At 42.3% G+C, this 27,598-nt stretch overlaps 2 protein-coding genes across 3 annotated transcripts in view; both read right to left on the reverse strand.

Annotated features, from left to right (window-relative positions):
- Positions 1 to 27,598, reverse strand: part of spon1a (spondin 1a) — a 115,490-nt gene that overhangs the window by 51,509 nt on the left and 36,383 nt on the right. The window lies entirely within an intron of this gene.
- On the reverse strand, positions 13,408 to 18,394 carry LOC139432931 (uncharacterized). The gene is made up of 6 exons (XM_071201741.1): positions 18,332 to 18,394; positions 15,206 to 15,342; positions 14,943 to 15,033; positions 14,086 to 14,251; positions 13,848 to 13,918; positions 13,408 to 13,716 (listed from the first exon to the last, which is right to left on the reverse strand). Exons 1-6 carry the CDS (start codon positions 18,392 to 18,394, stop codon positions 13,408 to 13,410), a joined length of 837 nt encoding a protein of 278 aa, XP_071057842.1.

Genomic DNA, 27,598 nt, shown 5'->3' on the forward strand with positions numbered 1-27,598 from the left:
GGCTAATGGCAGATCCGAGCGAGTTTGTGTACAAGGAGAAGAGGAGGGGACCAAGAACAGAGCCCTGAGGGACCCCCGTAGTTAATTGACAAGGGTCGGACTCCGACCCTCTCCAAGTAACCCTGTAGGTGCGGTCTTTGAGATATGAGGTGAGGAGGGAAAGTGCAGCGCCTGAAACTCCAAGTTCTTGAAGAGTGTGAAGGAGGATCTGATGGTTCACCGTGTCAAATGTAGCAGACAGGTCCAACAGGATGATGACAGAGGAGAGGGAGGCTGCTTTAGCCGTGTGCAGTTCCTCAGTGACAGCAAGGAGGGCAGTTTCTGTGGAGCGACCTGCCTTGAAACCAGACTGGTACGGATCCAGAAGGTTGTTCTGATGGAGATAACATGAGTTGTTTAAAGACAGCGCGTTCAAGTGTTTTAGACAGGAACGGGAGGAGAGAGACAGGCCTGTAGTTTATAACATCAGACGGGTAAATCAGTTACATCTTCATCCAGACATTTCAAACTGACAAACTAGCTCGACAAGAGATCCTTAAACGCACTCTCCAGCCCAAACTCTAATAAGCATTCATTCACAAACTAAATCAGGAGACATTTAACGTTTTACGTCCGATTCGCTCCTTTTTTCCTCGATGTACACAGCTCCAGTTTGGGCATCGGCCTGTCATCAGAGTGTATGTGTTGTTGCTGCTGTAGCGGTAGTTTAGTAAAATTATTTTTGATTAAATACTCAATCTCCACCTTCCATAATTGCACTTGCTTCAGTTGCTTGCTACTTTCTAACGGCGGTGAGAGTGGTGCAGTGACGCCATCTATCTTCCATCGATTCGATTTATGATTCGAAAATTATAAAAGTAGGGTAGACATGTGGATTAGGGATGCCAGCGATTATTCGATTATTCGAATATTCGCTACAGTCTCCATAATCGAATATTATTTTTAAAAATCGATTTTATTTATATATATATATATTTTTTTTTATTTATGTTTTTTTTTTTTTTTTTCTGGCTTAGTTTCAACCAAAATATATATATGCTAATAATAGTAATAGTATTAATAATTGTCATTGGTCACACCACCAGTTTGTTTTACTGTAAACTTGGAGGAAGCCTGCGTGCAGAGCAGACTGCTGCTGCAGCACGCTACACACCGACCCCGCCCCCCCTCTCCCTCACACGTGCGACTAAAGATGAACAAAGCGGAAGGTAAAAAGAGTTCCTCCTCGTGGAACTACTTTGAACTTACAAGTCCAAAGGAAGTTAAATGCAAGCTCTGCGAAAAGACGTTGGTCTATCACAGCTCAACCTCAACAATGCGTTGGCATTTGAGTGCGAAGCACGCCAAAGAGGTTACAGAGAAAGACGCAGCACAGCCGGCCATTACCAACTTCACTTCAAGGCCACGTCGTTGTGATGACATGCTTGTTTGTTGTTTGTACTGTTAAACATGTTCCAGTAAAGAAAAGAAAACGGAATTCCTTTTTTTTTTTTTTTTCTTCTCCCGCGGGGGGGGGGGGGGAGGGGTCGGTCGAATGATCGATTATTATTCGCCAGGGCTGCCGAATAATCGATTTTGATCATGGTCAGTTTCTGGCAACCCTAATGTGGATATTATCCGACTGAACAAAACGTGCATTTATCTAACAGGTTCGTTTTCCACTGACCTTATTTCGAGCTATTTTCCAAAATCCTATGGAGAAATCCCATTGCTTTTTTGTCGAGGGAAACATGAGGGAAACCGAACGCAGCTTACTTCCGGATTTTAGGACGCGTCACTGCAACACTAAGTTGATGCGATTTGATTGGATAGGCAATCCAATCAAATCGCCTCTGGCTTCCCTTGACATGGCCCTGACTAATCACAGGTTGGCAGGGGCATGACGTGAGACTTGTCTGATTGGTCAATCCCTCCATTTTTTTCACCAAGGGAAGCCAATTTCGGCTGGCCTCCTCTCGCAACAGTGAGTGCAATCTGCTGTTTCACCATAACATCTAGAGGGACGCTGTTTCACTCTCAAAAATACTCAATGAGAATGGGGGAGAGATGGACCGGCAGCAACACACAACAAAGAATTTCCAAAACTAAATGAAGTGTTTTTATTTATTAAAATTATAACGACAATCCGAAAAAACAGGGGAAGCCTGGCTTCCCTTGGCCTCCAGGAGAAAACGCCACTGCTGTAGCGCCCGGTACATTAATGGGAAACCCTAAATGTTTGAGCACCCTCTGTTGCCCCTTTCACACCAGCGCCTTTTCAGCTCCGGCTCGGAGCTAGAGCCTGAAAAGCGCCGGGTTTTCCTGTTCACACCGCAGCGGCGCCGGCTCTTAGCTCCGGAATCCGCTTCATTTCCAGCTCCAAAAAATTGTCGGTCCAGAGGCAAGAGCTTTGGAGCTAAGAGGCGACGTCGCTTACGTCTCTTACGTCGAAACCCACCTCCCATGGGTCGACTGTTATGCCTGCCTACAAGCAGTAGTGCCTATAAACACACTTTATAAAGTCAGGCAACACTAACCAGGCTTCGTGTGATTCTGTTTATTTGTACCTTACTTTGACCATCTGTTCACCGTTATCGATCATTGTGGAGAGAGGCAGACGTGTTGTTTTGTATTATTGCAGCTATCGGATGCAAGTAGTCAGTTTAGCTTCGGTTGCTATGCTAACATCACCCGTTTTATACCAGAGAAACTTTCATAACAGCGTTGTGATACCAAACAGTGTCAATTCAGACTGACACACATTCACTTAGGCTAAGGGGAACTGGGGATATGCATCAGCTGCTTGTGTGAGTCGGACAGTGAATACTTTAGAGCGGCCGCTGCAGTGTGAGCTAACCGGGAGCTAACGGGAGAATAAACTCCTGTGGAAGAGCAGCCAGCACTGCAGCGGTCGGTAAATGCTGCAGAAACACATTAATAAACAATGAACCACGGCACTCTGGAGCAAAGCATAAGGTTGGAGAAGTCGTTATTCAATTTATTCTGGCTTCGTGTGATTAAAAGCAACACGATCATCGACCCGACGCAGTTGTTGTTGTTGTGAGCGCCGTAATGGCTGCCGTTGGGGGGCAAATCAGCGATGTAAACGGTGACGTCATGACGCAGCAAGGGCAGCTCTGGGGCGCCAGTGGGCGGTGTGAACAGAGCGGGAGCTGAAAAGGGAAACCGGAGCTGAACCAGAAAAGCTCCCGCTCGGAGCTAGAAACTGAAAAGCGCTGGTGTGAAAGCCGCATTTGAAACGTCAAGCTACCCCACAGCACCACAAAATAAATATCTGGCGCCGCCACTGAGCCTGACTTGTGTTGGGGGGGGGGGCCCAACTTTTTTTTTTCTCCAAAGGGGGGGCCTGACAGAAAAAGTTTGAAAACCACTGTCCTACAGTGACATCATGCAAAACTGTGATATGAAGAAATTGGTAAAAAGGCTAAGATGGCAAAAAGATAAAGGCGAGTACGTATATTATTCTGGATTGTACTTTTAAATCACAAAATAAATGTGCTGAACTCAAACACGTCAAAATGTGTGAAGGTTTAAACATAGAACAAAGTATTTGAGCTTAAAATATGTCAATTCCTAGTAAACGACCAACAATTGCTGAACCATACATTGAAACGTTGACCTTTAACAACATTTAAATGCAGTTTTCCAATTCACAATGACATCTGTAAGTTTAACTGGTTTATAAAGCATTCAATGAAAGGCCAAATTATTATAGGTGTAGGAGCTCACATTAAAACACTGTCAGTGTAAATAAACTATAAAAATCCAAGGTGATGTGCCTGCAAGACCTCACTCAGGTCACATTTACACATGGCGCGGCTGAAGCGCGCTAGCAATATTAGCACTAGCATTATCGCTAGCAGCCACATTGTTTAGGCTGTCAAATACGTTGCACCGTTTTAGATTCAATGAGTGTCTCGTTTGCAAATGCTTCATTAAGTTGCCTGTGTTACCCCCTTTACAAGCAACTCATTGAGTACATAGATTGCACCTTGCACTATCGCCACTACATTTTTTAAAGTGCACCCAGACCTTTGATCGCTTCGCTCTGTCCGCTATGCCTGCGGGAGTCTCACAACAATAATAAGAGCGCTGTTGAGAGAGGTGACGAGTGGCATTTACAGTGGCCAATCAGAGGGGTCTCAAACCGGATACATCACACCGGATGAGGGTTCCCAACCAACCAGAATAGTGTAAAGTTAAACTAAGGAAGTAGACGTAACACATATACCGATAGCAGCACCGTTTGTCCAGCGGCTTAACGGTATACCGATACCATCCAATCAGGTACCGGTATTGACTTAGTACCGGTTCTCGATACCCATCCCTATTAGACAATTATCATCCATCTGTTGGTCCAAAAATAAAAAAAACCTGAATGGAATCTTGAATTAAAAACAAAATTGAAATACGTATATTTGCATAACAGTAGTGGTTAGCAATTCACTTTTATTTGTATTTTCTTTTGCTGATTTTCTGAAAATGTGTTCAAAAATATGGCAAAACATTTGAATGTAGATCAGGCATGTGTGAAGTAAAGTATGTAATACGAAAAATATACTCCTTCATTACTATAGAAACACACAGGGAAATAAACGGTGTTCTTTCCCCCTTCTACATTTCAGGCGTCATTACCACATTAGAATAATTCAAAATAACAATAAAAGCCGTAACATATCTGCTGGAAAACTAATCCTGATTTTAGAAACCATCAAGACATTAAAAGAGGCATTTAAAAAAAACTGTGATTAAAAACAATACACTGGCCAACCTGTCAATGCCCAGCATATTCCTTCTTTATGAGGATTATCAAGAACATTTATGAAGATACAAACCACACTAAAGCTCATAAGACGTTCAACATAGCTGCTGTGAAAGACCTTAAAAGAAAAGAAAAACACTAAGGATTGCCAGCAAAAGCTCAAACATGTGTTCCCAAAATTACACAGCATTCAGAACCATTCAATAAAGGAAGGAAATCATTTCTGATCCATCTGAACCTTTCCAGAGTGAACACACCACCCTGCCACTGGCTACCACTACAATCTTTCACTTTTGAAAACAAAAAGTGCCATCACATCATTTATTCCACGATGCATTCACCTGTTAAACTGTGAATAAAAGGACTGATTAACAAATCAAAGTCATTTTTTGTGACTTCCATGTATTGTGTGATTGAGGATGTGTGTTTCACTGCTTTGCATTGCATGTCTTTCATTTGTACTTTAATGACTGTTTAATGCCAATGTGTGTGTTTTCAAGAAAAAGGCCCCCAGGACCCAAGATAGATCTTGGAGTAACGATGATGTCGATGGTCTTGCTCAGCAAAACAAATTAGTTAGCAGAGAATACTGGGTTCCCACTGCAAATGTAACCGTATAAGCATATTTAATGCCAACAAAGCAGTCTGACACTAAAATGAAAGCAGAGGTGAGAAGGCTATTGAGATTGCTATTGAGATTGCGACTGTGGCTGCGAGGGAGTGCGGTCGTCTTTCAACCAGAAGGTTGTGGGTTTGATCCCAGCCCATGCAGTCAACATGTCGATGTATCCTTGGGAAAGATACTTAACCCTGAGTTGCTCCCGATGGCATGGCCAACGGTGTGTGAATGTTAGGTCCTAGAGTAAGATACACTGCTCTGTATGAATGGCATGTAGTATGTAAAGCGCTTTGAGGGGTCTTAAAGACTGGATAAAGCACTATATAAGTACAGTCCATTTACCATTGCCCAAATAATTTACAGTTTCTAAAGAAAAATGATACCAATGGCTATTCCCAGCTCCTGCTGGCAGTGCCAACACCATGAGAGAGGTAACATCCCTTCACTCACTGCAATAGCAGGAAGACATCCACATGAAGCAGAAACAGCTGGAGCCTTTTTCAGATCCCTTTGGAATATCAGTCCCAGCACTTTTACTTATATTTAGTATGATGGTTATACTAAATATATCATTAATGCTACTTAACATGCAAATACCTTAGTTATTCCTCATTAATATTATTGGAAATGTAAATGTTCTGATTACAGTTATTCAGTCAAGTCATCCATTTGCCTCCACTATAATATCTGCAGCAAGAGAATCGCCACTGCATGAGTTTCTACTTTATCTCCGGAAGCAATGTGAGATGCAAACCTAAGTCATAATTTTCTAAAAACAAATGAGTCATCTTAAAAAGACTAAGTTCTCCTTTGATTATTATAATGTTAGTTAACATGGTTTGTATTTAGGTTTGTGTCAGAAAGCTTTCATTCAGTCCAAAAAGAGCAGAAGGCATCATTCTGTATTCAAGCTGGTCAAACTATTCCCCCACCACAATTACATGAAATTAAGAGCTGTGAGCCAAAGCTCCACTTGGTCTAAAGGAGCCTTTTCCCTCGGTGAGATAGAAGCTCCTCTGATGTTGTAATCAAAGTTCTGCCCAGGAGTATCTGATCTTCCTGTCTCAGCACATACTCAAACTATTAATAGACATAAAAAATTGCTTTGTAATTCCAATGGGATGCAAGCTGGTTGTTATCAGTGATCAGCTTTAAGGCTTACACAGCCTTCAGGTGTTAATTAAATATCCACGGACATACCCATATCCTGCAGAATAAACTGCAGTTCAGATACTGTATAGGTGATAAGTCACTTCTGTCACACTGATCGTGTTCAAAACAGGACATGAGAACATCCCGCAGTCTCACAAGGAAACGCGGTGACACGGGAATTGTCATTTCTTAAAGGCAGATGAGTTTGTAAGCGCCGACTGCTTCTCTAGAGAGCTGTGAATTGATTTGCTGACCATGGTTGTCCTTGGTGGCAATCTCTGAGCCATACAACACAGTCTGGAAGCCTATAGTGCTGCCTGGCACACTCATTCATCAAGCAGCCTGAGCCATTATACAAGCAACTCAAGCAGACCTGGGCCCAGGGCGAGGGGATATTATTAGAGATGAATTGAGGTAACAGCCTTTGATGACCCAGTTCAGGCCGTCTGTCGCTCTCCTTCCGTGTTGCTAACTTTCATTCTTACTTTCAGAATCTTGCCCTGTAAAGGGGGTCATTGAGGCTAGATGTACTGCACTGCAGAGAGGGTGATGATCCTGAAACTGCTCACCGCAGGTAAAAAAAAAAAGAAATTCTACCAACTCAGGGTGAGATTTCAAATTAAAGCCATTCATAATCCATTCGTGCATTTATAACATTACAGACTCTTATACGCACCAGAATACATAATTCAAGACACTAACTCAGCATTACCTCCAAGGGGAAATATCAAAACAAAAACAAATGCTAAAGGCAGAACATTATTCTGCATATACACAGTATGCAATACTACAGAAACGGTAAGAGTGATATATATTTGTAGAATATAAGATGTTACATAATTTACCATACAACTAAACCCTAACCCTATGCTGTAGTACGTGGATATTAAGGAAAAATTACATCTAAGGAAGCAAACTTTTAATCAGAAATGTAATTTAACCATAAAAAGGTGTAAAAAGTTTACAAAAAGGTTATGTAGTGAGTTATGTAAGTGTACGAAAAACACTGTCCCTAAATGTTTTAAATGCGGGTATGTGATTGCCGTGTTGTAGGCATAATCAATATTACATAACATTTAGTTTAGCTGATGCAATCAACCATGCTGATAAAAATTCAAAACCGCAAGAATCCTGCAAGCACATTAGCTTCAAAGGACTGCATGTACTTGGGAGAAAGGTTTGGATGCTGTAGCCGGCATGAAAACTACAAACACATCAAACAGAAACAACAAAGCTGTTTTTATAATGGACAAGTCAAACTTTCTGTACACTACAATAACCACCGGCCGGCTTCAGTGCTCCTTCATCCAATATGAAGCCAGTGTAAGACGATAAAATAAATGTTGAGTTATTTCTACAAGCAGGGAAGAATCATACCCACAGAGTAATAGAGTAACTATTATTAGTGTTTGGGTGCTCATACAGAGAGAGGGGGAGAATAATGAGCTTTTTAATGCATTTGAGACAAAATAATGCAACATTAGAAATGACAGATGCTGCACTCAAAGTAATGGAATAATCAATAACGTGGAATTAGCAAAAGCTGTAGCGGGACAAAAACAGTGTTGCTGGACGCTGCTTACATATATTTATCAAACTATATTTGAGACGACACTTATAAAACTCTATTACATTTGCATTTGATTTCAAAATATTTATATTGTGTTTTTGAAGACTTTGTGTTTTGCTTCAAATCTCATGCTCCACATATGTATCAGGGGTCCTATTTTTCTAATACAAGCTGGATAGTGTATCATAAAGTGATGTTTTGGAATTAGGTTTCTATGTGGATACAGCTGTTTGAACAAGTCATGATGTTCCATTATCAGATGTTTCAAAAGCACAGTCATGCCTAATGTAACAGAAGGAGAACATATGTTGATTATCTGCAGTAAAAGCAGCAGCAAAGGCCAGTTTTGGTTTCCTTCTGGCACAATGTCACCAAAAAGCAAAGGAATGTTTCTCACAAGACAAAGAGTCTGAATGGAATTGAGGCCTATATTATTGCCAATGCTGTCCAAGTTAATCCTTGTAGGACGGTGTTTGCGCTCCAAGTACCCATAGTAGGGCTGGGCGATTTGGCCTAAAAATAAAATCTTGATTTTTTTCTAACTAATGGACAATTTTCGATTTAAACCTCGATTTTTTTCTGTTTTTTTCTAAACAAACCAGACCAAGGCAAAATGTAAATACATATTTTCTTTATTAAGACAATACAAATAAATGAGATTACCAAGTAGTCTAGGCCTATGTGAACAAATCAGTTGTTCAAGAATAAAAAAAATAAAATAAAAACAGCACCACGGCACTTGATTGTCATTAATGTGCTAAGATCTTTTTTAAATCAAACTGGAAAAAAAATCTCTTGTAGGCCATCCCTGAAAAAACTTGTAAAATGAAATACAACAAATAATAAATAACGATAATGAAATGAATAATAAAAAAATACCCTCAAACAAAATAACATCCCTTTAACTTTCTAGGAAGTTGTCTTTCCACAGACCTTACACAGAACAGTTGTTTGTTCTATGTATGACCGCTTGTACCCGAACCACTTCCATACAACTGAAGTAGCACCTTTTTTAGGAATGAGTTCTTCATCTGTGTTCGTGGACATTTTTATGGTACATCTGTCGGTGAAGCGGTGAATGTGATTGTAGTAGGTTATGTGACTACCCGATCTGCAGCTCTGCACATGTGCACAGTGTTCTAAATTAAAATCAATGTTTTTGATGGCAGTGATGTACCTGAACGCGTTCAATGAACGATCGTTCATGAACGCGTTCATATTTGGGCGAACGTGAACTGAACGTACTGTATTTCCGCTAGATGAACGTAATTGAGAACGCGTTCATTCTCAGCGCTGTATAACGGCGTTCAAAAGTGCGTTCATTCTCAGCACTGTATTATAACGGCGTTCAAAAGTGTGCCAGATTTCATATGCCTTTCAGCCGAAAACCCAGTTAAAACACACCGTAAACAGGCTTCAAAATAATGCGGAAAACCACCCAATCTGGCAACAGCAAGCTGCCTGTGACGCGTACGCGCCTGTCACCCCTGGCTGTCGCACTAAAATATAAATATACTAAATATATCAGACTCCTCACAAGAAACAATGTGGAACCGGCGAGCATTGAATGAATGAATGAATTAGTAGGGACGAAGCCGAGAGCAGCTGCAGCAGCACTCAGAGTGAGACTCTACGGCAGGGGTGGGGAACCTCCGGCCTCCGGCCGTATACGGCCCGCAAGACAATTTGGTACGGCCCTCGAGGTAATTTATAAACAAACGTAAAAAATGAAAGAAATCTAGACCGCAAAAAAATTAAACAAGCGAGTGCCTGTTTTTCCTGGCCAAGGTCAGGGTCCTTGAACACAACACGAGCCTAACGTGTCATCACGTGGTATATGTCTCGACTGACAGGGGTGCAGTTCTGACGGAGAGCACCAGAACGCCACTCCAGCACTTCAGAAATTGCAGTACCGATAAGTCCATACACATGCCGCAGTTTCTGCGTGTCTGTGTCTTTAGTTGAAAGCCCAGTGGCGATCTGCTCATCGGTCATACTGATCAGACAGTCAATAACTGTGTTGTTATCATTAGCATCTGGTTAGCTAGCTATGCTAACGAATATAAGAAGCTTTGTCTACAACCAGTGAGGTAAAGGCACATCTTTATATGATCATTATAGTTATAAAAAAAATAAGAGAATAAAGTAAACAGGTATAAAATACTATATGACAGTTATTAATAAAGAAGAATACAGTTTGAAAGGGGAGTGATTTGTCAAATATCCATAAATTAAAAGAAAATCTGTTTACAGTTGTGTTTGGGTGTTGAGAGATGTGTCCATAGATCTCCTAATGTTGCTCTCAAAGTACAACAAATCTTCCCAGGGGAGCATGCCCCCCGGACCCCTCTAGAGGAGGTTAGGTCCCCCCCCCACTTAAACCATGTTCACATGGATAGGAAACTAAATACATTTGCACACATCTTGTGTCCATATCTTTCTGTGTTGGTGGTCACGCCACACCGTGCACGTGCATGCATACGCGAGTCATGGTGAGATATCTGGATTCAGAGGTTGCTTTTTCTTTGCACAGAATGAAATGAATGGGCTGTGATTTTAGTTTTTTTAAGCAGAGGTCAATAACTTGTACGGCCCTCTGAGGATATTGTAAACATTGAAATGGCCCATTAACATCATACAGGAGACAAATAATAGCTCGCAGCAACGTATTGAAAAAAGAACTATGAACTATAAATTAGTTCATTTTTGAAACCATGAACTTTAGTTCAATATTTTGAATTATGAACTATGAACTGAACTAGTTCATTTTAAAATATGTGAACTGTGAACTGAACTAGTTCATGTAGAAAGTGAACTTTCCCAACACTGTTTGATGGCATAAAGTACCTTAAACATACCGTCAGTTTAAATGCTGTTTTATACTGAAAAACCAGAAGTTCTCGTGAGCAGTTGTTAAGCTTTTATTCTGAAAATCCTTCATCTCCGGTTAGCATTTAGCATGTGGCTAATATACCATTTACTATAGAGGTGAATTTAGTAGCGATATGACACGGAGTGTTGCACACCGAAACCTACTGATTTCAACACTACAACTACTGTATAGACGTCGAGATATTATTATTGCTGAATATTAAATGAAGGTACAGTTTATTTGAATACGTTTGTTTACAGACGTGGGTAGCATGAGACAACAACCGGAACTACCAGAAATGAAACCAGCCGTGAAGTTTTTCCTGTCTTGAGTATTGATTACAGCGTTCAAAACCATATTAAATGAAAAGTCATGAAAGAGATAAGGAGGAGAAAAGGCGTGTTTAGTTATATATGTAATGAACAATGTCTGAGTCCTCTGTTATGCTCAACAACGAACACAGCATAACAACAGCAGATCGGGCAGAGCTGCAGATCGGGTAGTCACAGGCAATGTGGCTGAGTTTTGTGCGCATTCTGGAAAGTGAGAGAGTAAGCTACTACGGAGTCCCTTAAAGCAAAACAAATCTGCGGATTCTAGAAATGTTTTAAAATGGCGATTTTTCGGTTCAGCCATTTCACAAACCGTAGGAAAGTAAAAATGCAAATTAATCGTGAAAACCGAAAAAATCGCCCAGCCCGAACCCATAGTCAAAAGCATAGATTCTAGAGAGCAGATCAGATTGACAAAAGATTTTCTGACAGATACTCGAAAAGTAACTTAATCTTGAACTCAGTAACCCCTTCGAGAATGTCATGAATTATGTCCAAAGAATAATTGTGACTAACATGAAAGAAATGTAGGTTGTTGAGAGTTGAATACATATGCCAGGCCTGTAAGTGGCGCTGCTGCCGCCACAAAATACACCAAAAGCAGCGAAGACCCTGGAGCATGGTTGCCCTTCTGTTTATTCTCTGCGGTGGACGGCGTGTTCTCCTGCTGTATATCTCTCAGGTAGTCCACCAGCAGATAAACCCCCACAGAGCGGAGCAAGGCAACGAAACTTAAAATATGAAGCAGCATTTTATGGCACGCTATGCATGGGGCCAACTTGAGGGGGTTTCCCGACATGTTGTTTCAGTAAATTAAAGGGTGTTTCATGTTGTCGTTGCTGTGGACCTTCTTAATACCTTGGAAAATGCCGTTTAATACTTTTAATAGTCTTAATTTTCGCTAAATTGATTTATCAACTTTTAATACTTTTTAAGACCCCGCGGACACCCTGTCATTGTACAGTCTGGGCATCAACTTTTTCGACCAAACACAGGCGACGGTAATGACGTGCATTAAACGATTCTGTAAACCCAAGAATTCCATGCATACCCAAGTTGTCCCTAGTTATCTGACATATAGTGCCATGGACTTTATCAGTAGAGAATGGCAAGTCAAGGCCAGTTAAACATTGGTGGCAGATTTCTGAGGACAAAATAGAGAGCTCCCATTTTGTGAACACCCCCGTTTTGAACCCAGTGGGATAGCAGTTTCAAAGTCATCATAGTAAATCTGAATTTGTAAAGCAAGCTGTTGTTTAGAGAACAATGGATGTGTCTTAAAATAACTTCCATCACAAAAGTCTTCATATCGGTCGGTTTTTGATAGAGAAGTTTCCCCAAGCAATTTGCAAATGTCCGAATTCCGGCACATAAATTGGATTGTCTCCAAAATTGGAATGTAAACGAAAGGATTTCACTGGAACTTGATCATATGTACCAGTTTGTTTATTTCGCCTTGAATCAAATCGATGTCCTAACATTATTTCTACTGGCTCAACAACCCACCATTTCTGGTTGAAATATTTTGTTCTTTTAGTTTCAGTATTGAAGCTTTCAAATGGGTTTTCAAAATTCTCAAGACCTTCTTCTAATCTTACAGGATCATCTGTAGGCACCGCAGACAGTATTTCTTGCTTAACTTGGGAGTGCAGTCCAGTGGCAAGTTCTTCCAAATCACTAACAATTGTTGAAACAAAAACTACTTGCCATAGTACTTCCTTGGAGTTTAGCAACAATTGAAGCACAAATATGTTTGGTATGTTCTTTGTAGAGATTTGATCCATTGTCCTCAAAACACCCAGCATTTAGGCCATGTGTGACATTTGTTTGAGCAACATGTGAAGTACCTTGGAGACTGTGACAAATAGGTAGAAATTACAGAGTTTGCTGAATCACCACTTTGACATAAATCCCTCTCATGAACACTATTTAAAAATGTTTTTTGAAACCTGAATATGATAAAAAACTGACGCCTACAACGATCTTGTGCTCAAACCTGCTGCTAGGATAGAAACTGTGATCCATTCTTAAATGGCTTACCAAGGACTGGCAAGTCTTGTGTACAGCTTGACATATGAAACACTTGTACATGTTTTGATCCTAGTTCAAGAGTTTTGCTCGCAACTCACGGATTCTGGGAGACTCCTCTGTTGTGTTGATGTCGAATACTGTTGTCTGGACAAATGTGTACAGCTGGACCAACGACTCCTCGTAGGACAGGTTGAACACATAGTGAGATTTGAACAGTTCGTCAAAAGCACCCAATGAGCTGGTCGCTTGGCATGGGATGAGCCGTTTGTCGATTACAATGTAGAAGGTGTCAATCCGGTTCCGGGTTCGGCCAGCAGCAAGGATGTATGGTTGTTGACCCTTTCTTCCCCGCAGGTGCTCATCGATGCTGCAGCACGACTGAAAAACAGAAAAACAACATGAACACCGTAAAGTAAAAGTTTGGATAGTTATCCAGCAATGTTAAAATGTTCAGTTTAGATTTCGCATCCCTTTTTTTGCTGGGGGAAGAAAATATGAGACATGCATACCTTGTGGAAGTGCACCATTTTGTCCACTGCATTACTGGGACTGATCTTGGTCCTCTTCCGTCCAGCAGTGGGTGGCAAGAGATAGAGGAGCAGCAGCAGAAAAGCCATGTAACTGTCCCAGCCTATCAGGAGGAGAAATCAGACAACAAAATGTCAGTGTCTACCTCAAAATTCATAAAGTAAAGAGCACTAGCTATTTGGAATATAACCAAGACTGCATGTAGCTTACTGGTGTCATCGTTCTCTGCAAGTGTCTCAGCAGCGTTCAGAAGTCGACACAGCTCTGTTGACTGAGTCAGGGGTTTGGCTTCTTTGATAATCTTGATCTTGAAAGCAGTGTCCCACTTCTCAAACATCTTGCAGGCTGTTTCAGTACCAAACAGCAGCAGGAAGTCTTGAGTTAGCTGTTGATTATACAAATATGCAAATATATTAAGCATTTCATTGCTTATACCCAACCAAATTAAAGATTAGAGTTTAAAGACTGGACTTTAAATTAGTAAAATGTAAAACTCACCAGTCCTTTGACATCTAAAAAACGTGGAAAGGTTTTAAAGACATCTGCAGTTTGCTGTGGGTCACGCACTAAGTCCTGGCGATGTTGTAAGGTTATCTTCATCTTCTCGAACACCCTTGCTTCATCGGGAGAGTGAACAAGAAAGGATAACGCCTCCCTGCAAGCATCTCCATCAAGCTGATGAGGCACTGTGGGTGCTAATCTTGGGCGGTTCGGTCCTTGTGCTTGAGGCACTGTGACTGGCACAGCCTGTTTCCCGATTCTTTCTGGACATGGTCCTGAGGCGCCATGATAAATATCCTGTGTTTTTTTCCCCATCGTAGAAGTGCTCCTGTTAAGAGATTTTCAAAAATATTAGAAAGGTCCATCACTCATTTATCTTTAAGTTTTTCTGCAACATCATTACTACTTCATGATCAATTCAAATGTTGTAGCATAGTATGGCGTGCATTTTTTATATCAGTATTAAAGAAACCAAATATGACACCAGATTTTAAGAAGTAACGTTTAATAAGTAACTCAATCATATAAATTTAAGTCCAAAGCTGCGTGTAAAAAAAAAAAAGGTTTAAACTTACATAGCCTTTTTGAGAAAAGGGATCTTTCAGGGACGGAAAGAGACTAATGATTCCCAGGGCATACTTCTTCTGTTTACGGGAAGGAAACCTCCTTTGGAGCAAAGAGAAAACAAAAACTAAATCAAAATGCCCCAGTAATGTTGCTAGCTCCACACATAAGTTCATTCAATGCCACACGTTTAGAACACCCATTACCATACTTCTTAATAAACCATTTTAGTTCGATTTTTTTTTTAAGAACAATGCGTTTCAGAAATACTTACCCATGCATTTCAGTCATATGGCTAGCCAATATGTTGACAAGCTGTCTCCCAGTGCTGTGCTTCAGTGAATTTTCTGACTTGTACTCTTCCAGGACATCATCACCTCCAGGTTTCTTAAGCAGAGCACTTTCTACCATCTGCTCACACAAGAGGTATAGTTAACCTGTTAAACCCCTGGGTTCTTTTTTCACGACACTGTCTCAGGGGATCTTAATATTTAAGAACCTATTAATGTGTTATACCAGATTAACGGAAATAATCTCAGCTAACTGACGATACAAACCGTTTTTACCAAAACAAAAACACAAGTCTCATAAGAAGCATCTAAATTACCCCTTAGCGAAAAATGCTAACGGACATTGGCACAGAACTCAAGATAAAAGTACCCTTATTACTTATCGTAGCTACACATACAAGATATCCGATTAAAGCTGAGGTTCCACAGATTATTTAGGTATATAGTATCATCACTGAGTGATCCGAACTCCCGACAGGGGAAGCAAACACAGACATCACAACACGTACCTTTACGGAGCTTCTAGGGAGATCGTCTCACCGTAGCTGTCAATCTGATCAAAAGACGTGTTCAATGGCATTAAAACGAGAAAAAACGCGGCTGAATCGGTTAATCCATAGGTTTTTAACGTCTCTCTATAAAAAAATTATTTCATTTATAATCCATAATTCCATTTTTATGTAAAAATCGCAGAGCAAAAGTTAGCTGCTAATGGTAGCCACCAGAGTAGTGTTGCACGGTGTACCGATACTTGAAAGGTACCGCGATACCCTGCCGTTAAAAACGGTACGATTCCTCCGTTTCATTAGTATCGGTACTTTAAGAATGACGGGGAAAAGTACTCCCGTGAAAAAGCGCCGTTTTAATAAGAGCCGTGTGTGTTCAGCACTCTGTTTCCACTCCCTGCACTGCAGCCGTGCCTGCAGTCCCGCTCCTCTCAAGCACGTTCTAAGTCCCTCCCCTCTCTCGTGCACGCGGCCACGCGCTAGCTGCCAGAGCATGTGAGAAAACGAGAAGCATGGCTGCAAGTGGGAGTGCAACTGCCGCTGCGCCTCGGCTTGTTGACAAAAAAGACGACAGAAGTCTGTGAACGGGCCGTTCAGAGCAGAGCTCCCTGTCGGAGCGGCAGAGCGTGATCTGCACTGAAAAGTGTTTCTGTCGCAATATTATCGTTGAGCAAACTTAACTAGCAAACTAGCATCACTATCTGCTAACGTTAGCTTTAGCCTTCGTTTTCTATTCGTTTTTTTCATAGGCTATAAACGGAGGTGGTATAAGTATATATCTTGTACTTGAGTAAAAGTAGAAGTACCCGGGTCTTGTACTTGAGTTAAAGTAGAGGTACCAGAATGTAGGAACAATCCTGCAATCAAAATGTTCCTCAAATAAAAGTACAAGTATTATCATCAAAATATAGTTAAAGTAGCGACAGTAAAAGTAGAAGTACTCAGGTCTTGTACTAGAAGCACCAGAGTGTGTAGAATACTCTGTTACAGTAAAAGTACTGCATTCAAAATGTTCCTCAAGTAAAAGTATTAAAGTAGCGACAGTAAAAGTAGTCATTGTGCAGATTGGTCCATTTCAGAATAATATATATGATGTGTTTTATAATGATTGATCATGAAAGTGTTCTCAAAGCTGGTGAAGGTGCAGCTAGTTTGAATCTTGTGGATTTACTCCAGGTGGAACTAAAGTCTGATTTAACACTTGATTATATTTCACATCATTCATCCACATCTGTGAAGTAACTAAAGGGATTAATACATGTAGTGGAGTAAAAGTACACCATGTACCTCTGAACTGTAGTGGATTAGAAGAACAAAGTAGCAAAAGAAACATTGAAATACTTAAATAAAGTACAAGTATCTCAAAATTGTACCCAAGTAGTACTTGAGTTTATGAACTTAGTTACTTTACACCAGTGGCTATAAAGATAGAAAGACTAAGCCTTGCACAGAGGCATGAAAATACATTTTCAAAATGCTCAACAGTGCTGCCAAAATGTTAAACTCACTGCTACACAATTAAAATAAATGCTTTTATATATATTTATATTAGATGTGACTCTTTGGTGTTTCTGTTCTTAGTAACACTGCTGCTTTAGTTGTTCTGACTGCTAAAATCATCTGTTATTCCTCATTTTAAAGCCGATATTCCGTGTTTCCCTTTTTTTAAGAAAAGTATCGAAAAAGAATCGGAATCGCAATTCTTGACTTGGTATCGGTATCGAAACCAAAATGTTGGTATCGTGACAACACTACACCAGAGTGGCTGCTGCTTCTGATCTTGGCTATGCGGCAGTCACAGACATTACCAAATAAGGACTAGGTGGGAGTTCCCCTCGTTTCCATTGGCTCTGACGGTTAGAAAGATATGTCATGTCAAAATCCAGCAAGGGGGGCCAGAGATATGAAAAATCCACCCAAATGGCCCCAGAAGAGGTTTCTTTTTGCTAAATCTGTCTAAAAAGGTCAAAAATCACTTGTTTTGCATCAATCTTGATACAGGGTACTTATTATATGTTGTACTTTGGATTCCTAAAGCTTCTAGTCTACTAACCCATCATCCAAGGTTAGTTTTCACTATAAGTACAAAATATTTTTTGGACGGACACTATAATTTACAGTTTTTTACCATGTTCAATCTGAATTTTCTTTAAAATAAAAAAACATCTATATTTATTCTGACTTTTCTACATCCAACTCACAGGTTTATCATTACTTTGAGAAAAAAGATTATTAATTTAACCCTTTTAGAAGGGAAGATATGGTCATTTGTTCTGGGAATGTCATTTTCGAGCCTGAAACCTGAAAAACAGGCTCGGGTTTAACAGGTTAAGTGTATATTTCAGTCTTCCAGGATAAAATCATTAGAACAACAATGTTTCTGTTCAGACCAAGGGTAATAAAAAAAGGTTTTTGGTGAAATGTAAATAAAAGGTAGAACCTATTTGATAATACAGTAGGTTGTACCAAAAGCCAAACTAAGCCAGTCTGGTTTCAACTACCGACTAACTCATTCACCATTTATACATTTAAAAAAAGTCAGATTTGTAAGAATCTCAGTATAGTAAGACACTTTTACTTCTTGAGTCTTGGAAATGACAGTACCTCTTTTGCAGCCTCCGACTCAGAAACCTCTGTGGTAGACGTGTTCATGACTTCAAAGCACATTTCGGCCTGTGGGAGCCCCCCCATTCTCTTTAACTGGAGAGGTCATTATCACTTGAAGGTGACATGGTATCTGTGAGGGAAGATGGTGTTGAATGATCTGAAGGAGAAAAAACTTTGAAAACAAGGAAATCTGCTATTGGTGGCGGTACAGTCAGTAGAGGACTTGTTATCACATGTGATATAGTGATGATTTCAAATAAAAAAGAGTGAGCGTTAAAAAGAAAATGGTTTTGCAAAACCACATTTGCAAGTGGATGCTGCTCCTTATGCTGAAATATTGTTTCTTTGGTCATCTATTTTGTCACAGTAGTCAGTCAGGGACATAAAAGGGTTCTAGTTCCACAAATACAATGTGTGCAGCATAAAAACCTGAGACCTACCTTCACCTGAAATGCTGCTACATGCTGTCAAAGTCAGGATTGGCCTCCATCAATTCATGAAGCATCTGTTCGTCCATTGATGGCAATATGTTTGTTGAAACAACAAACTGACCCTGTTTAACACAAACATGGAACAATCAAAACCCAACCTATTAATTATTTTAGCAAGTGGATGCTGACCTATTGGTTGCAAGCATTGTTTCTGAGTTAATCTACCTAGTAATGATCAGACAGTATAGGACATAAAGGAGTCTCATCTTTACACGTTTGTGCAGCAGATTATGCAGATAAGCTTACCTTCACCTAAAAAGCTGTCGGGCATAAATCCGGATTGGCCTTGACCAGTTCAAGAAGGATGTCTTCTTCCACTGCTGTGTCAGTTTCATCAAAGATTTGAAGTTCAGCCGCATCAGAAAGCCCAAACTTGCTTTTGACTATAGGAAGATTAGCTTGACACCAGAGAAAAATACAAGAGGCAGGTTTTTAACTGCACATATTATGAATGACAATTTAATTAATCTAAAGTCATGATTATTATTATAATCAATGTATGTCAAATCTACACAGCATTCTAAATACTGCATCTTTAAACCAAACTACTAACCAAGTTAACTCGGATGAGGGAATTTGGAAACGGTTTCTGAGTTAGGAAGCTTATTTTGGAAGTCAAAATAAACTACCCCCTAAACGCACCAGGAGCATCTGCGCTGCGTTACGGCTGCGCCGCGGCGTTTCAATGGGTGCTATTCCACCAGACGCGCCACGGCTCGGCGCGTCCCAGAAGCTCCTCGCCGCAAGGAATTTCTAAAATATAGGATGAATCCTATTTTTGATGCGGCGCAGGCAGGAAGTGATGAAAATCACCTTGTTGTCTGCTTTGCTGGTTGAGGGGGTGCACCGGGTGCACCCAAAACCGGCTCCTTCTCCTCCCCACCACCACCGTCTTTCACGTAGGAGAATACTGCAGCGTTCTCCGCCGGTTTAAAGGCACTGTCAATTATATATATATATATACAATAATTATGATGATGAATGCATATTTTTTTTACCACTAAAATACAGCAACACATCTTTGATTCATGTCGTTTATAACTGGAATATTACAATTATTATTAACTGTGTCTGTAGTCTACAACACAACAACATAGGAAATAACAACAATAAACCCGATTTAAACAGACACAAACATAAACCATTTAACTACGTAGCCTACTTACTTGTAGAAGTACAAAATGTCCAGGAAATATTCCAAAATCAACAACAACTGCGAGGCTGCACACACGACGCTCCACTTCCGCAACGTTTTGAAACGCGCCTGGTGTGTTACGGAGCGTCCACACTACAGCTCCAAAAATAGCTTGGAGCTGGGCGTGTCTGGAGCTTGGGGATTTTATTCAAGCAACACGGCCAACAACCAATCACATGAATCTCCCGCCCCCGACATACAAAGCAAAAACCCCCGGGGATTTTATGCGAGCAATATATATATAAACTCCCCAAACAGGCGAAAACCTACCAGTTTCCCCCACTGTCTCTGCCACCTCCCTCCATGCCTGGTTCCTCTGGTTTGTATCCCGGTAGGTGAAGAGGGTCTGGTCATACAAAACCGGGTGATTCGCTACGGCGATAGTTAGTTTCTCCTCCGACTTTTTTTGAAATATAGAAATGAACGGCGGGATATCTCTCCCAGCTTAGACGCGGTTTGATTGGCTAGCGCTTCAGCTGTCAGATTTTGGGAAACGGGATTTGATTGGCTGGCGCTGGCTACTCCGGCGTCCAGGCGACCAGAAGTTGAACAATGTTCAACTTCTGGTCGCCTGGGACGCCTGAGACGCCTCGCTCTGCTACCCACAATTCAGTTCGGCGAAAAAGCGCGGCTACGTGACGTCACCCCATTGAAAGTGAATGGGCAGCTCGGAGCAGCTTCGAGCTTTCGACGCTGTAGTGTAGACGGGGGCCGTTAGGTCGCAGGAGGAGGTCGCAGCGTGGCGCAGACGCTCCTGGTGCGTTTAGGGGGTAAGAAAGGCCTGCAGAAAAAATCATATTGTCCCCGCTGGCCAAAGCTAATAAAGTTATCTAAATAATACCACATAAATCCTTTTGTTGTTACACAAGATGGCTACTCACCTTCAATGATGAATTCCAAATAGGTGAACCCCAGATATAACCTGATGTACTTTTTGGTACTCTGGTATGTTACCTTCAGCAACATGATGAGTCTTCTTCAAGAAACCACAATGGAGATAATGTTAGAAGTTAACTTTTTTTAGCTGCCACATCTAAAAGATTCTGTCTGGAACAATATAGCTTATTTTCTTTTTTTGAATACGCAACCACTCATTTAAGTAGGCTTAGCCTCTTCATGCAGATTTTTGTGATCCAACTGTACATTAATTTACTGATATAAACGTGTTAAGCCACCTCCTGTCCTCACCACGTGTCTAACTACAGCTAGCTAAGCCCCCTAACGTACGTTAGCTAAACAGCTATGGCCTGATTAGCTTCTCAAATCAGTCTTCTTCTCATTCAGAAGCAGTTTTGGCACTTAATAAAATGGGACATGTTGGTTAGCTAATTGCCACAGCCAGTGAGTAAGTTAACAAGCTAGTTAAACAACGGGGCGTTAGCATAGAGCTAGCGATAGCATCGAGCTAGCGTTAGCATAGAGCTAGCTAGCAGCTAGACCATGAGTGGTAAGAACAAGAGAAGACAACATAAAACTAATATTATTGAAAATTGTAATAACCGTTCCAACATCAGTAGCTATCTATCTTTACCTTAGTCACTCGCGCTGACTGAACTCAATGGCGTTTTTGGAACGTTTTGGCTAACACAGCTGCAACTCATCTCCATCTGATTTCCCGCTTATGGTCATGGCTGCATGCAAATTACACATGACTGCGCAATGTAACACTAGTGAGAGTCATACGAGCAAAAGCCTCCACACCAGCCTTGACACACTTCGAGTCACACCCTACATACTTATACATACTTGTAATACAAAAATGATCAGCATAAATGATTGAATATACCTGGTCCATACCTTTTTGAAATAATGTAGGCTCCCCTTCCAGACACAGGTTGTTCTCCGCCATGAGATGAAGAAAAAAGGCACAGGCACACTAAAACCGGAAGTGTAATTAACTCCAACTAGAGTGCATCGGCGCTGGAGTGCATGCAATCAACTCCCTTAAAGAACACCGGCCTTAGAGCTTTTTCAGCACTGCAAGTGTTAAAAGAACACCCAAATCAACACTTATCAACTCGAAATAATTGACACTGAAAAATCTACACTATTTCACACCACAGAATTTGCTGTGTATGGTCGTTTTTGGATGCTCTGCTATGTCCTTTACTTCCAATCACATTATGTCTCCTTATGTTTGACCCATGAGGAAGACAGACTCCAGGTCCCCAACCTACCAAATGATATGGAGATTGGACTGAATAGGGGGCCTCAGAGCCATGGTCTCGTATACAAAGGGACAACATATAAGGTGGAGCCATTATCGGAAGCAGATTTGTCGAGGCCATGCACATCATGAATAAAAGATCTCAACGGTTTATAATGAGGGTATATTGTATTGAGCTGGCCTTGATCTTATGAAAGCCCTAAAAAATATAAGGAAGGTCTCTAGTCCATATCCCAGAACCTCATTCAGGAGATCGGTACTTCAGCTGTCACTGTGACCTCTACATATGTCACATTGAGTTGCCAGTACATTTAGGGTTATTTGTGTGGTAATGTGTTGCTAAATGTTAATGACTGTGGCTACAGATTTAAACAGATGGAATAGGAATATAATGAGTCCTTTATCTAACACAACCTGTTTACAGTAAGCATGTGAGAGGCAGATGGGTTCATACATAGTCCATGTCCACACCGTGTGTACCACTCAGGTGTCTTCATATCGGCTCCAATAAACACTGCAGGTGATAACTCTGCATAATTAATATAATTTAATTATAATCCATACCTCTCCACATTTTGCTCACTAACTTCTTTGTGATTGCAAGCTACCAACAGCACAAATAGACAGTGACATAACAAGTATGACTTCTATAGAGAATTTCAAAAATAAATGAATAAAGTAACTCCAATTATAAATTATACATATGAAAAGATAAACACATGAAACACCACAAGAGATGCATGATGATCCTTGATGAATAACTTATAAAAGATAAATATTTCCCTTGGAGGCAGAAGCTTCAGACAAACTGAAAACAGCCCAATATTTAGCATAAAATAGAATTTCACTAAACTGACTCATCTAACACTTACAGGAACTGACAAATATTCAGAGAAAAGTTCTGGCAAAACCAAATAAAAAAAAACAAGACCAGTGTCGAATCCTTCAATGCTATGATTCACTAAACACCTAAGACTGGAGCAGTGTCTAGTCTGCTCTCCTCCACCTGCTACTACTCTTTAACTGTGTCTGGACACTGGGAGGTCTCTATCAAAGCTGCCCAGCCAAGATGTCTGAGGTTTCAGAATAATCCAGTTTTTCCTTTAAACTGTGTATGTAGCCCTGAGTCCTGAGTCAGAACTGCACTAAAGACTGGTTTAGTCCAAATGAAGGGCCACCCACAACACAACACAACAATTGAGATAAACAAATTATTCTAAAAAAACATACTATCTAAAACCAACAAGGAAGCTTTTAGTACCTGTACGCCTCTTTTTTAAATTACCACATTTCCTCCATTATGAGCAAAATAAAAAACACAAACTATGTGCATGTGCATACTAATAGTTACATATGCTCTCACCAAGGCACACATTGGCTATAGCTCTACCCAAATTCATTTCATGATGAGCTTGCCGCGGGCAATATTGCTCGATTTCGGCAATCATAATAACAGTCCTGGGAACCAAAGCAGGCATTAAGGGTTTTTGAGAGCTTTGTTTTTCCAAACAGGAAAACAGCTCTGCTGAGCTCATAAAGCTGACTTGACAGGCCAAGGGAAAACTGCCAGCTTAAATGTAAGAATTGCACCGTCTTAAACTTGGGTACTTGCTTCTTCTTCTTTAAACAGACATCCAACAAGATATACAGGAATTAAAATGTTCATATGAGTGGTGTAGCAAGGCAGAAGCGGCCACAGGGCTCTTATTCCCACTGGGGTTTGGCATGGCGCACCATGGCTTGGCAAGGCTAGGTACAGACAGAGGTGGGATCAGGACCTCACCCACTGGGAGGCCTGCGTAGAGCTAATTGCTATCCCCATGCGGCAAACCTGACCTCACGCAGCAGCACACGCGTAGTAAGATCCAGAGGGATACTAAGACATGCAAAATGGTATAGAGAGAAGAAAGTGAAGAAACAGAGAAAGGTAGAAAATGAGGCTGTAGGATAATTTAAATGATAATTTTCTGCCTCTGTACTGTGTACAGAGGGTGGAAGTAGCATTTTGCTTCAATTTTAAACAATCATTTTATTTGAAGACACATACAAAGACAAATATTGTGATGATTGTTCTGAAAAAGTAAATACACCTGTCATAGTCTGCTCCATCATTCACCAGTAGTTTTCCATTCACCTGTCTCACCTGTTTTCCACACCCACTCGTTAACTCACTCTCTTTCTCTTCTGCACCCATTAGCTTCTGCCAGTATTTAAACCCGCACCTGACACACACTCTTTGCCAGATTGTACTTTGCCTCATGCTTGTCTCTCCCGCGTTCAAAACTAGATTGCCTACCCGGTTCCGACCCTGCCTGTCCCCGACCTGCCTGCTCTGCCTGTTTCCTGATCCTGCCTGTCCCTCGACTATCCTGCCTGGCCTGTTATCCGACCCTGCCTGTATCCACGCTGACCGCCTCGCTTACTCCCTGACCCTCTGCCTGTCCCTGACTCACCTTCTGCCCGCTGTCCTCCGGTGCGTTATACTGCCCGGTTGGTATTCCTCCGATCCAGTGGAATCTCCAATAAAGTATATTACCAATTCTCCTTGGTTTCTCGAGTGCTGCATTTGGGTTCTCCTTAAGATTGTGACAGAACAATCTGGCCAGAACATGGACCCAGCGCACTCCTCTTCACCAAGAAACCGTTTCGAGAGAGTTGAGGACGCTCTCCAGAGGCAGGAAGCCTCGATAGCCATCCTGGCTCATCATGCTACATCTTCACAGGACCAGATGCTAACCTATTTAGCTGCGCAGCTACAGCAGCTAACGGCTACGGTGCAGCAGCTAGTGGCAGGAGTGGCCACTCCAGCGCCTCTTCCTATGCCGTCGACACCCGCTTCTGCATCACCTCTGATGGGATTTACCCCGGAGCCTCGGGTGGGAACTCCGGAGCGCTACGCCGGGGAACCGGAGGGCTGCAGCCCGTTTCTTACGAACTGTTCTATCCTGTTTGCACTGCAGCCACACACTTTCGCTTCTGAAGCTGCTCGTGTGGCGTTCACGGTCAATCATGTGACTGGGAAAGCCCGACTGTGGGGCACAGCGGAATGGGAGCAACAAACACCCGCCTGCTCTTCGTTCCCCGCTTTTTCTGCGGAGTTGCGCAAGGTGTTTGGACCCGTGTCTGTGGGTCCAGACGCTGCAGGAGGACTATTGAACCTGAGCCAGGGTAATGGATCTATAGTGGATTATGCCATTGAGTTTCGCACCCGGAGTCGCCTCAGCAACTGGAATTCTGCAGCCCAGTGTGACGCCTATCTGCGTGGGTTGGCGGATTACATTAAAGACGAGCTGGTGTCGTTTGATCTGCCCAATTCACTGGATGGGTTGATTGAACTGACTTCCCGCATGGATCGGCGCATCCAGACACGGAGACGGGAGCGACGATCGGCGGAAGTTCAACATGCCTGGGCGCCCCGACGTCCGAGTTTGGCTGCGACTCCTCACCTCACTCCAGAGCCGCAACCAGGGGGGGATGAGCCCATGCAAGTGGGTCGCACCAACCTCACTTTGGAGGAACGTGAGCATCGCAGACGTCGTAACCTGTGTCTCTACTGCGGCCGGGCCGGCCATTTTGTTTCTCACTGCCCGGTAAAAGGCAAGGCTCAGCAGTAATGGGGAACATACTGGTGAGCCAAACTCCTGGATTTGTTCCCACTCAGAGACCATTGAGCCACGCTAGGTTGCTATTACCGGATAGCTCTCAGGCTCTTGCAGTTTTTATTGACTCTGGTTCGGACGCGAGTATTATGGATGAAGAGCTTATGCTGCAGTTGGGAATAGACCGGGTTCCCTTATCTCGCCCAGTTCCAGCCAACGCCTTAGACGGTCACCTGCTGGGGACAGTGACTCATCAGACTGTACCCGTTCACATGCTCCTGTCTGGGAACCATCACGAGACTATTCAGTTTCATGTTCTCCGGTCTCCACATATCCCGCTTATCCTGGATTACCCATGGCTCCGCAGCCAGAACCCTAACATTGACTGGGAGACGGGAGCCATTTTGGGATGGAGCCCCTCTTGTCATCAGATCTGTCTGAAACAGGCAGCCGCGCCTCAACGCTCGGGTAACCCCAGCCAAGTTCTGGATGTTACAGGAGTTCCACCGGAATATCTGGACTTCAAGGAAGTATTCAGCAAGTCGAGGGCTACTTCCCTACCACCACACCGGCCCTACGACTGTGCCATCGACCTGCATACCGACACCAGCCCTCCCAGGGGTCGATTGTACTCCCTGTCTGCTCCGGAAAGAGTTTCCATGGAGACTTATATCAATGACGCTCTGGCGGCTGGGATTATTCGCCCGTCCTCATCACCTGCTGGCGCAGGGTTCTTCTTTGTAGAGAAGAAAGACAAGACCCTAAGGCCCTGTATCGACTTTCGGGGTCTTAATGACATTACAATCAAGAATCGATACCCACTGCCTCTTATCTCTTCTGCATTTGAGTTGTTGCAGGGAGCAACCATATTCACTAAGCTGGACTTGCGTAACGCGTACCACTTGGTACGTATTCGCGAGGGGGATGAGTGGAAGACAGCCTTCAACACCACCTCGGGGCACTACGAGTACCTATTCATGCCTTTTGGGCTTACCAACGCCCCTGCAGTATTCCAGGCGTTGGTAAATGATGTGCTCCGAGACATGTTGGACCGACACGTGTTTGTTTACTTGGATGACATCCTGATCTTTTCCAAGACACTGAAAGAACACGTGCACCACGTTCAGGCGGTTCTCAGGAGATTACTCGAGAACTCGCTGTTTGTTAAAACGGAGAAGTGCGAGTTTCACACATCCTCTGTCTCTTTTCTGGGATACATCGTGGGACAAGGGAGCATCGAGATGGATCCTTCCAAGGTTGATGCAGTCACTTCCTGGCCGGTTCCAGATTCCCGGAAGCGGCTACAACAGTTCCTCGGGTTCGCCAACTTCTACCGGAGGTTCATTCGTGGATACAGTACCTTGGCCGCTCCTCTCACAGCCCTGACCTCCTCTAAGGTCATGTTCCAGTGGTCCTCCTCGGCTGAGGAGGCATTCCAGAACCTTAAGGCGAGGTTCACCTCCGCCCCCATCCTCCGAGTACCCGATCCTGTAAGACAGTTTGTTTTGGAGGTGGATGCTTCTGATATGGGGGTGGGAGCCATCCTGTCTCAGCGAGCAATGGACAGCCAAGAACTCCATCCCTGTGCTTTCTTTTCAAAGCGTTTGACTCCAGCGGAAAGGAATTATGATGTGGGAAACCGGGAGCTGCTAGCAGTGAAGTTGGCTCTGGAGGAGTGGCGTCACTGGCTCGAGGGGACCAGTCAACCTTTCCTGGTGTAGACCGACCACAAGAATTTGGAGTACATCCGGTCGGCCCGCAGACTGAATTCCCGACAGGCTAGATGGGCCCTTTTCTTCACTCGGTTCAATT

The sequence above is a fragment of the Pseudochaenichthys georgianus genome, chromosome 3, assembly GCF_902827115.2.
Source record: "Pseudochaenichthys georgianus chromosome 3, fPseGeo1.2, whole genome shotgun sequence".
Lineage (NCBI taxonomy): Eukaryota > Metazoa > Chordata > Actinopteri > Perciformes > Channichthyidae > Pseudochaenichthys > Pseudochaenichthys georgianus.

What these genes read in the sequence shown, in the direction of transcription:
- LOC139432931 (XM_071201741.1), bottom strand. Translation starts at nt 18,394, where the DNA reads ATGTGCTTTGAAGTCATGAACACGTCTACCACAGAGGTTTCTGAGTCG. An exon ending in AGTCGGAGGCTGCAAAAGAG is followed by an intron (nt 15,343 to 18,331) that starts GTACTGTCATTT and finishes TTGTGTGAGCAG; the next exon opens with ATGGTAGAAAGTGCTCTGCT. An exon ending in CCTTTTCTCAAAAAGGCTAT is followed by an intron (nt 14,252 to 14,942) that starts GTAAGTTTAAAC and finishes TATAATCAACAG; the next exon opens with CTAACTCAAGACTTCCTGCT.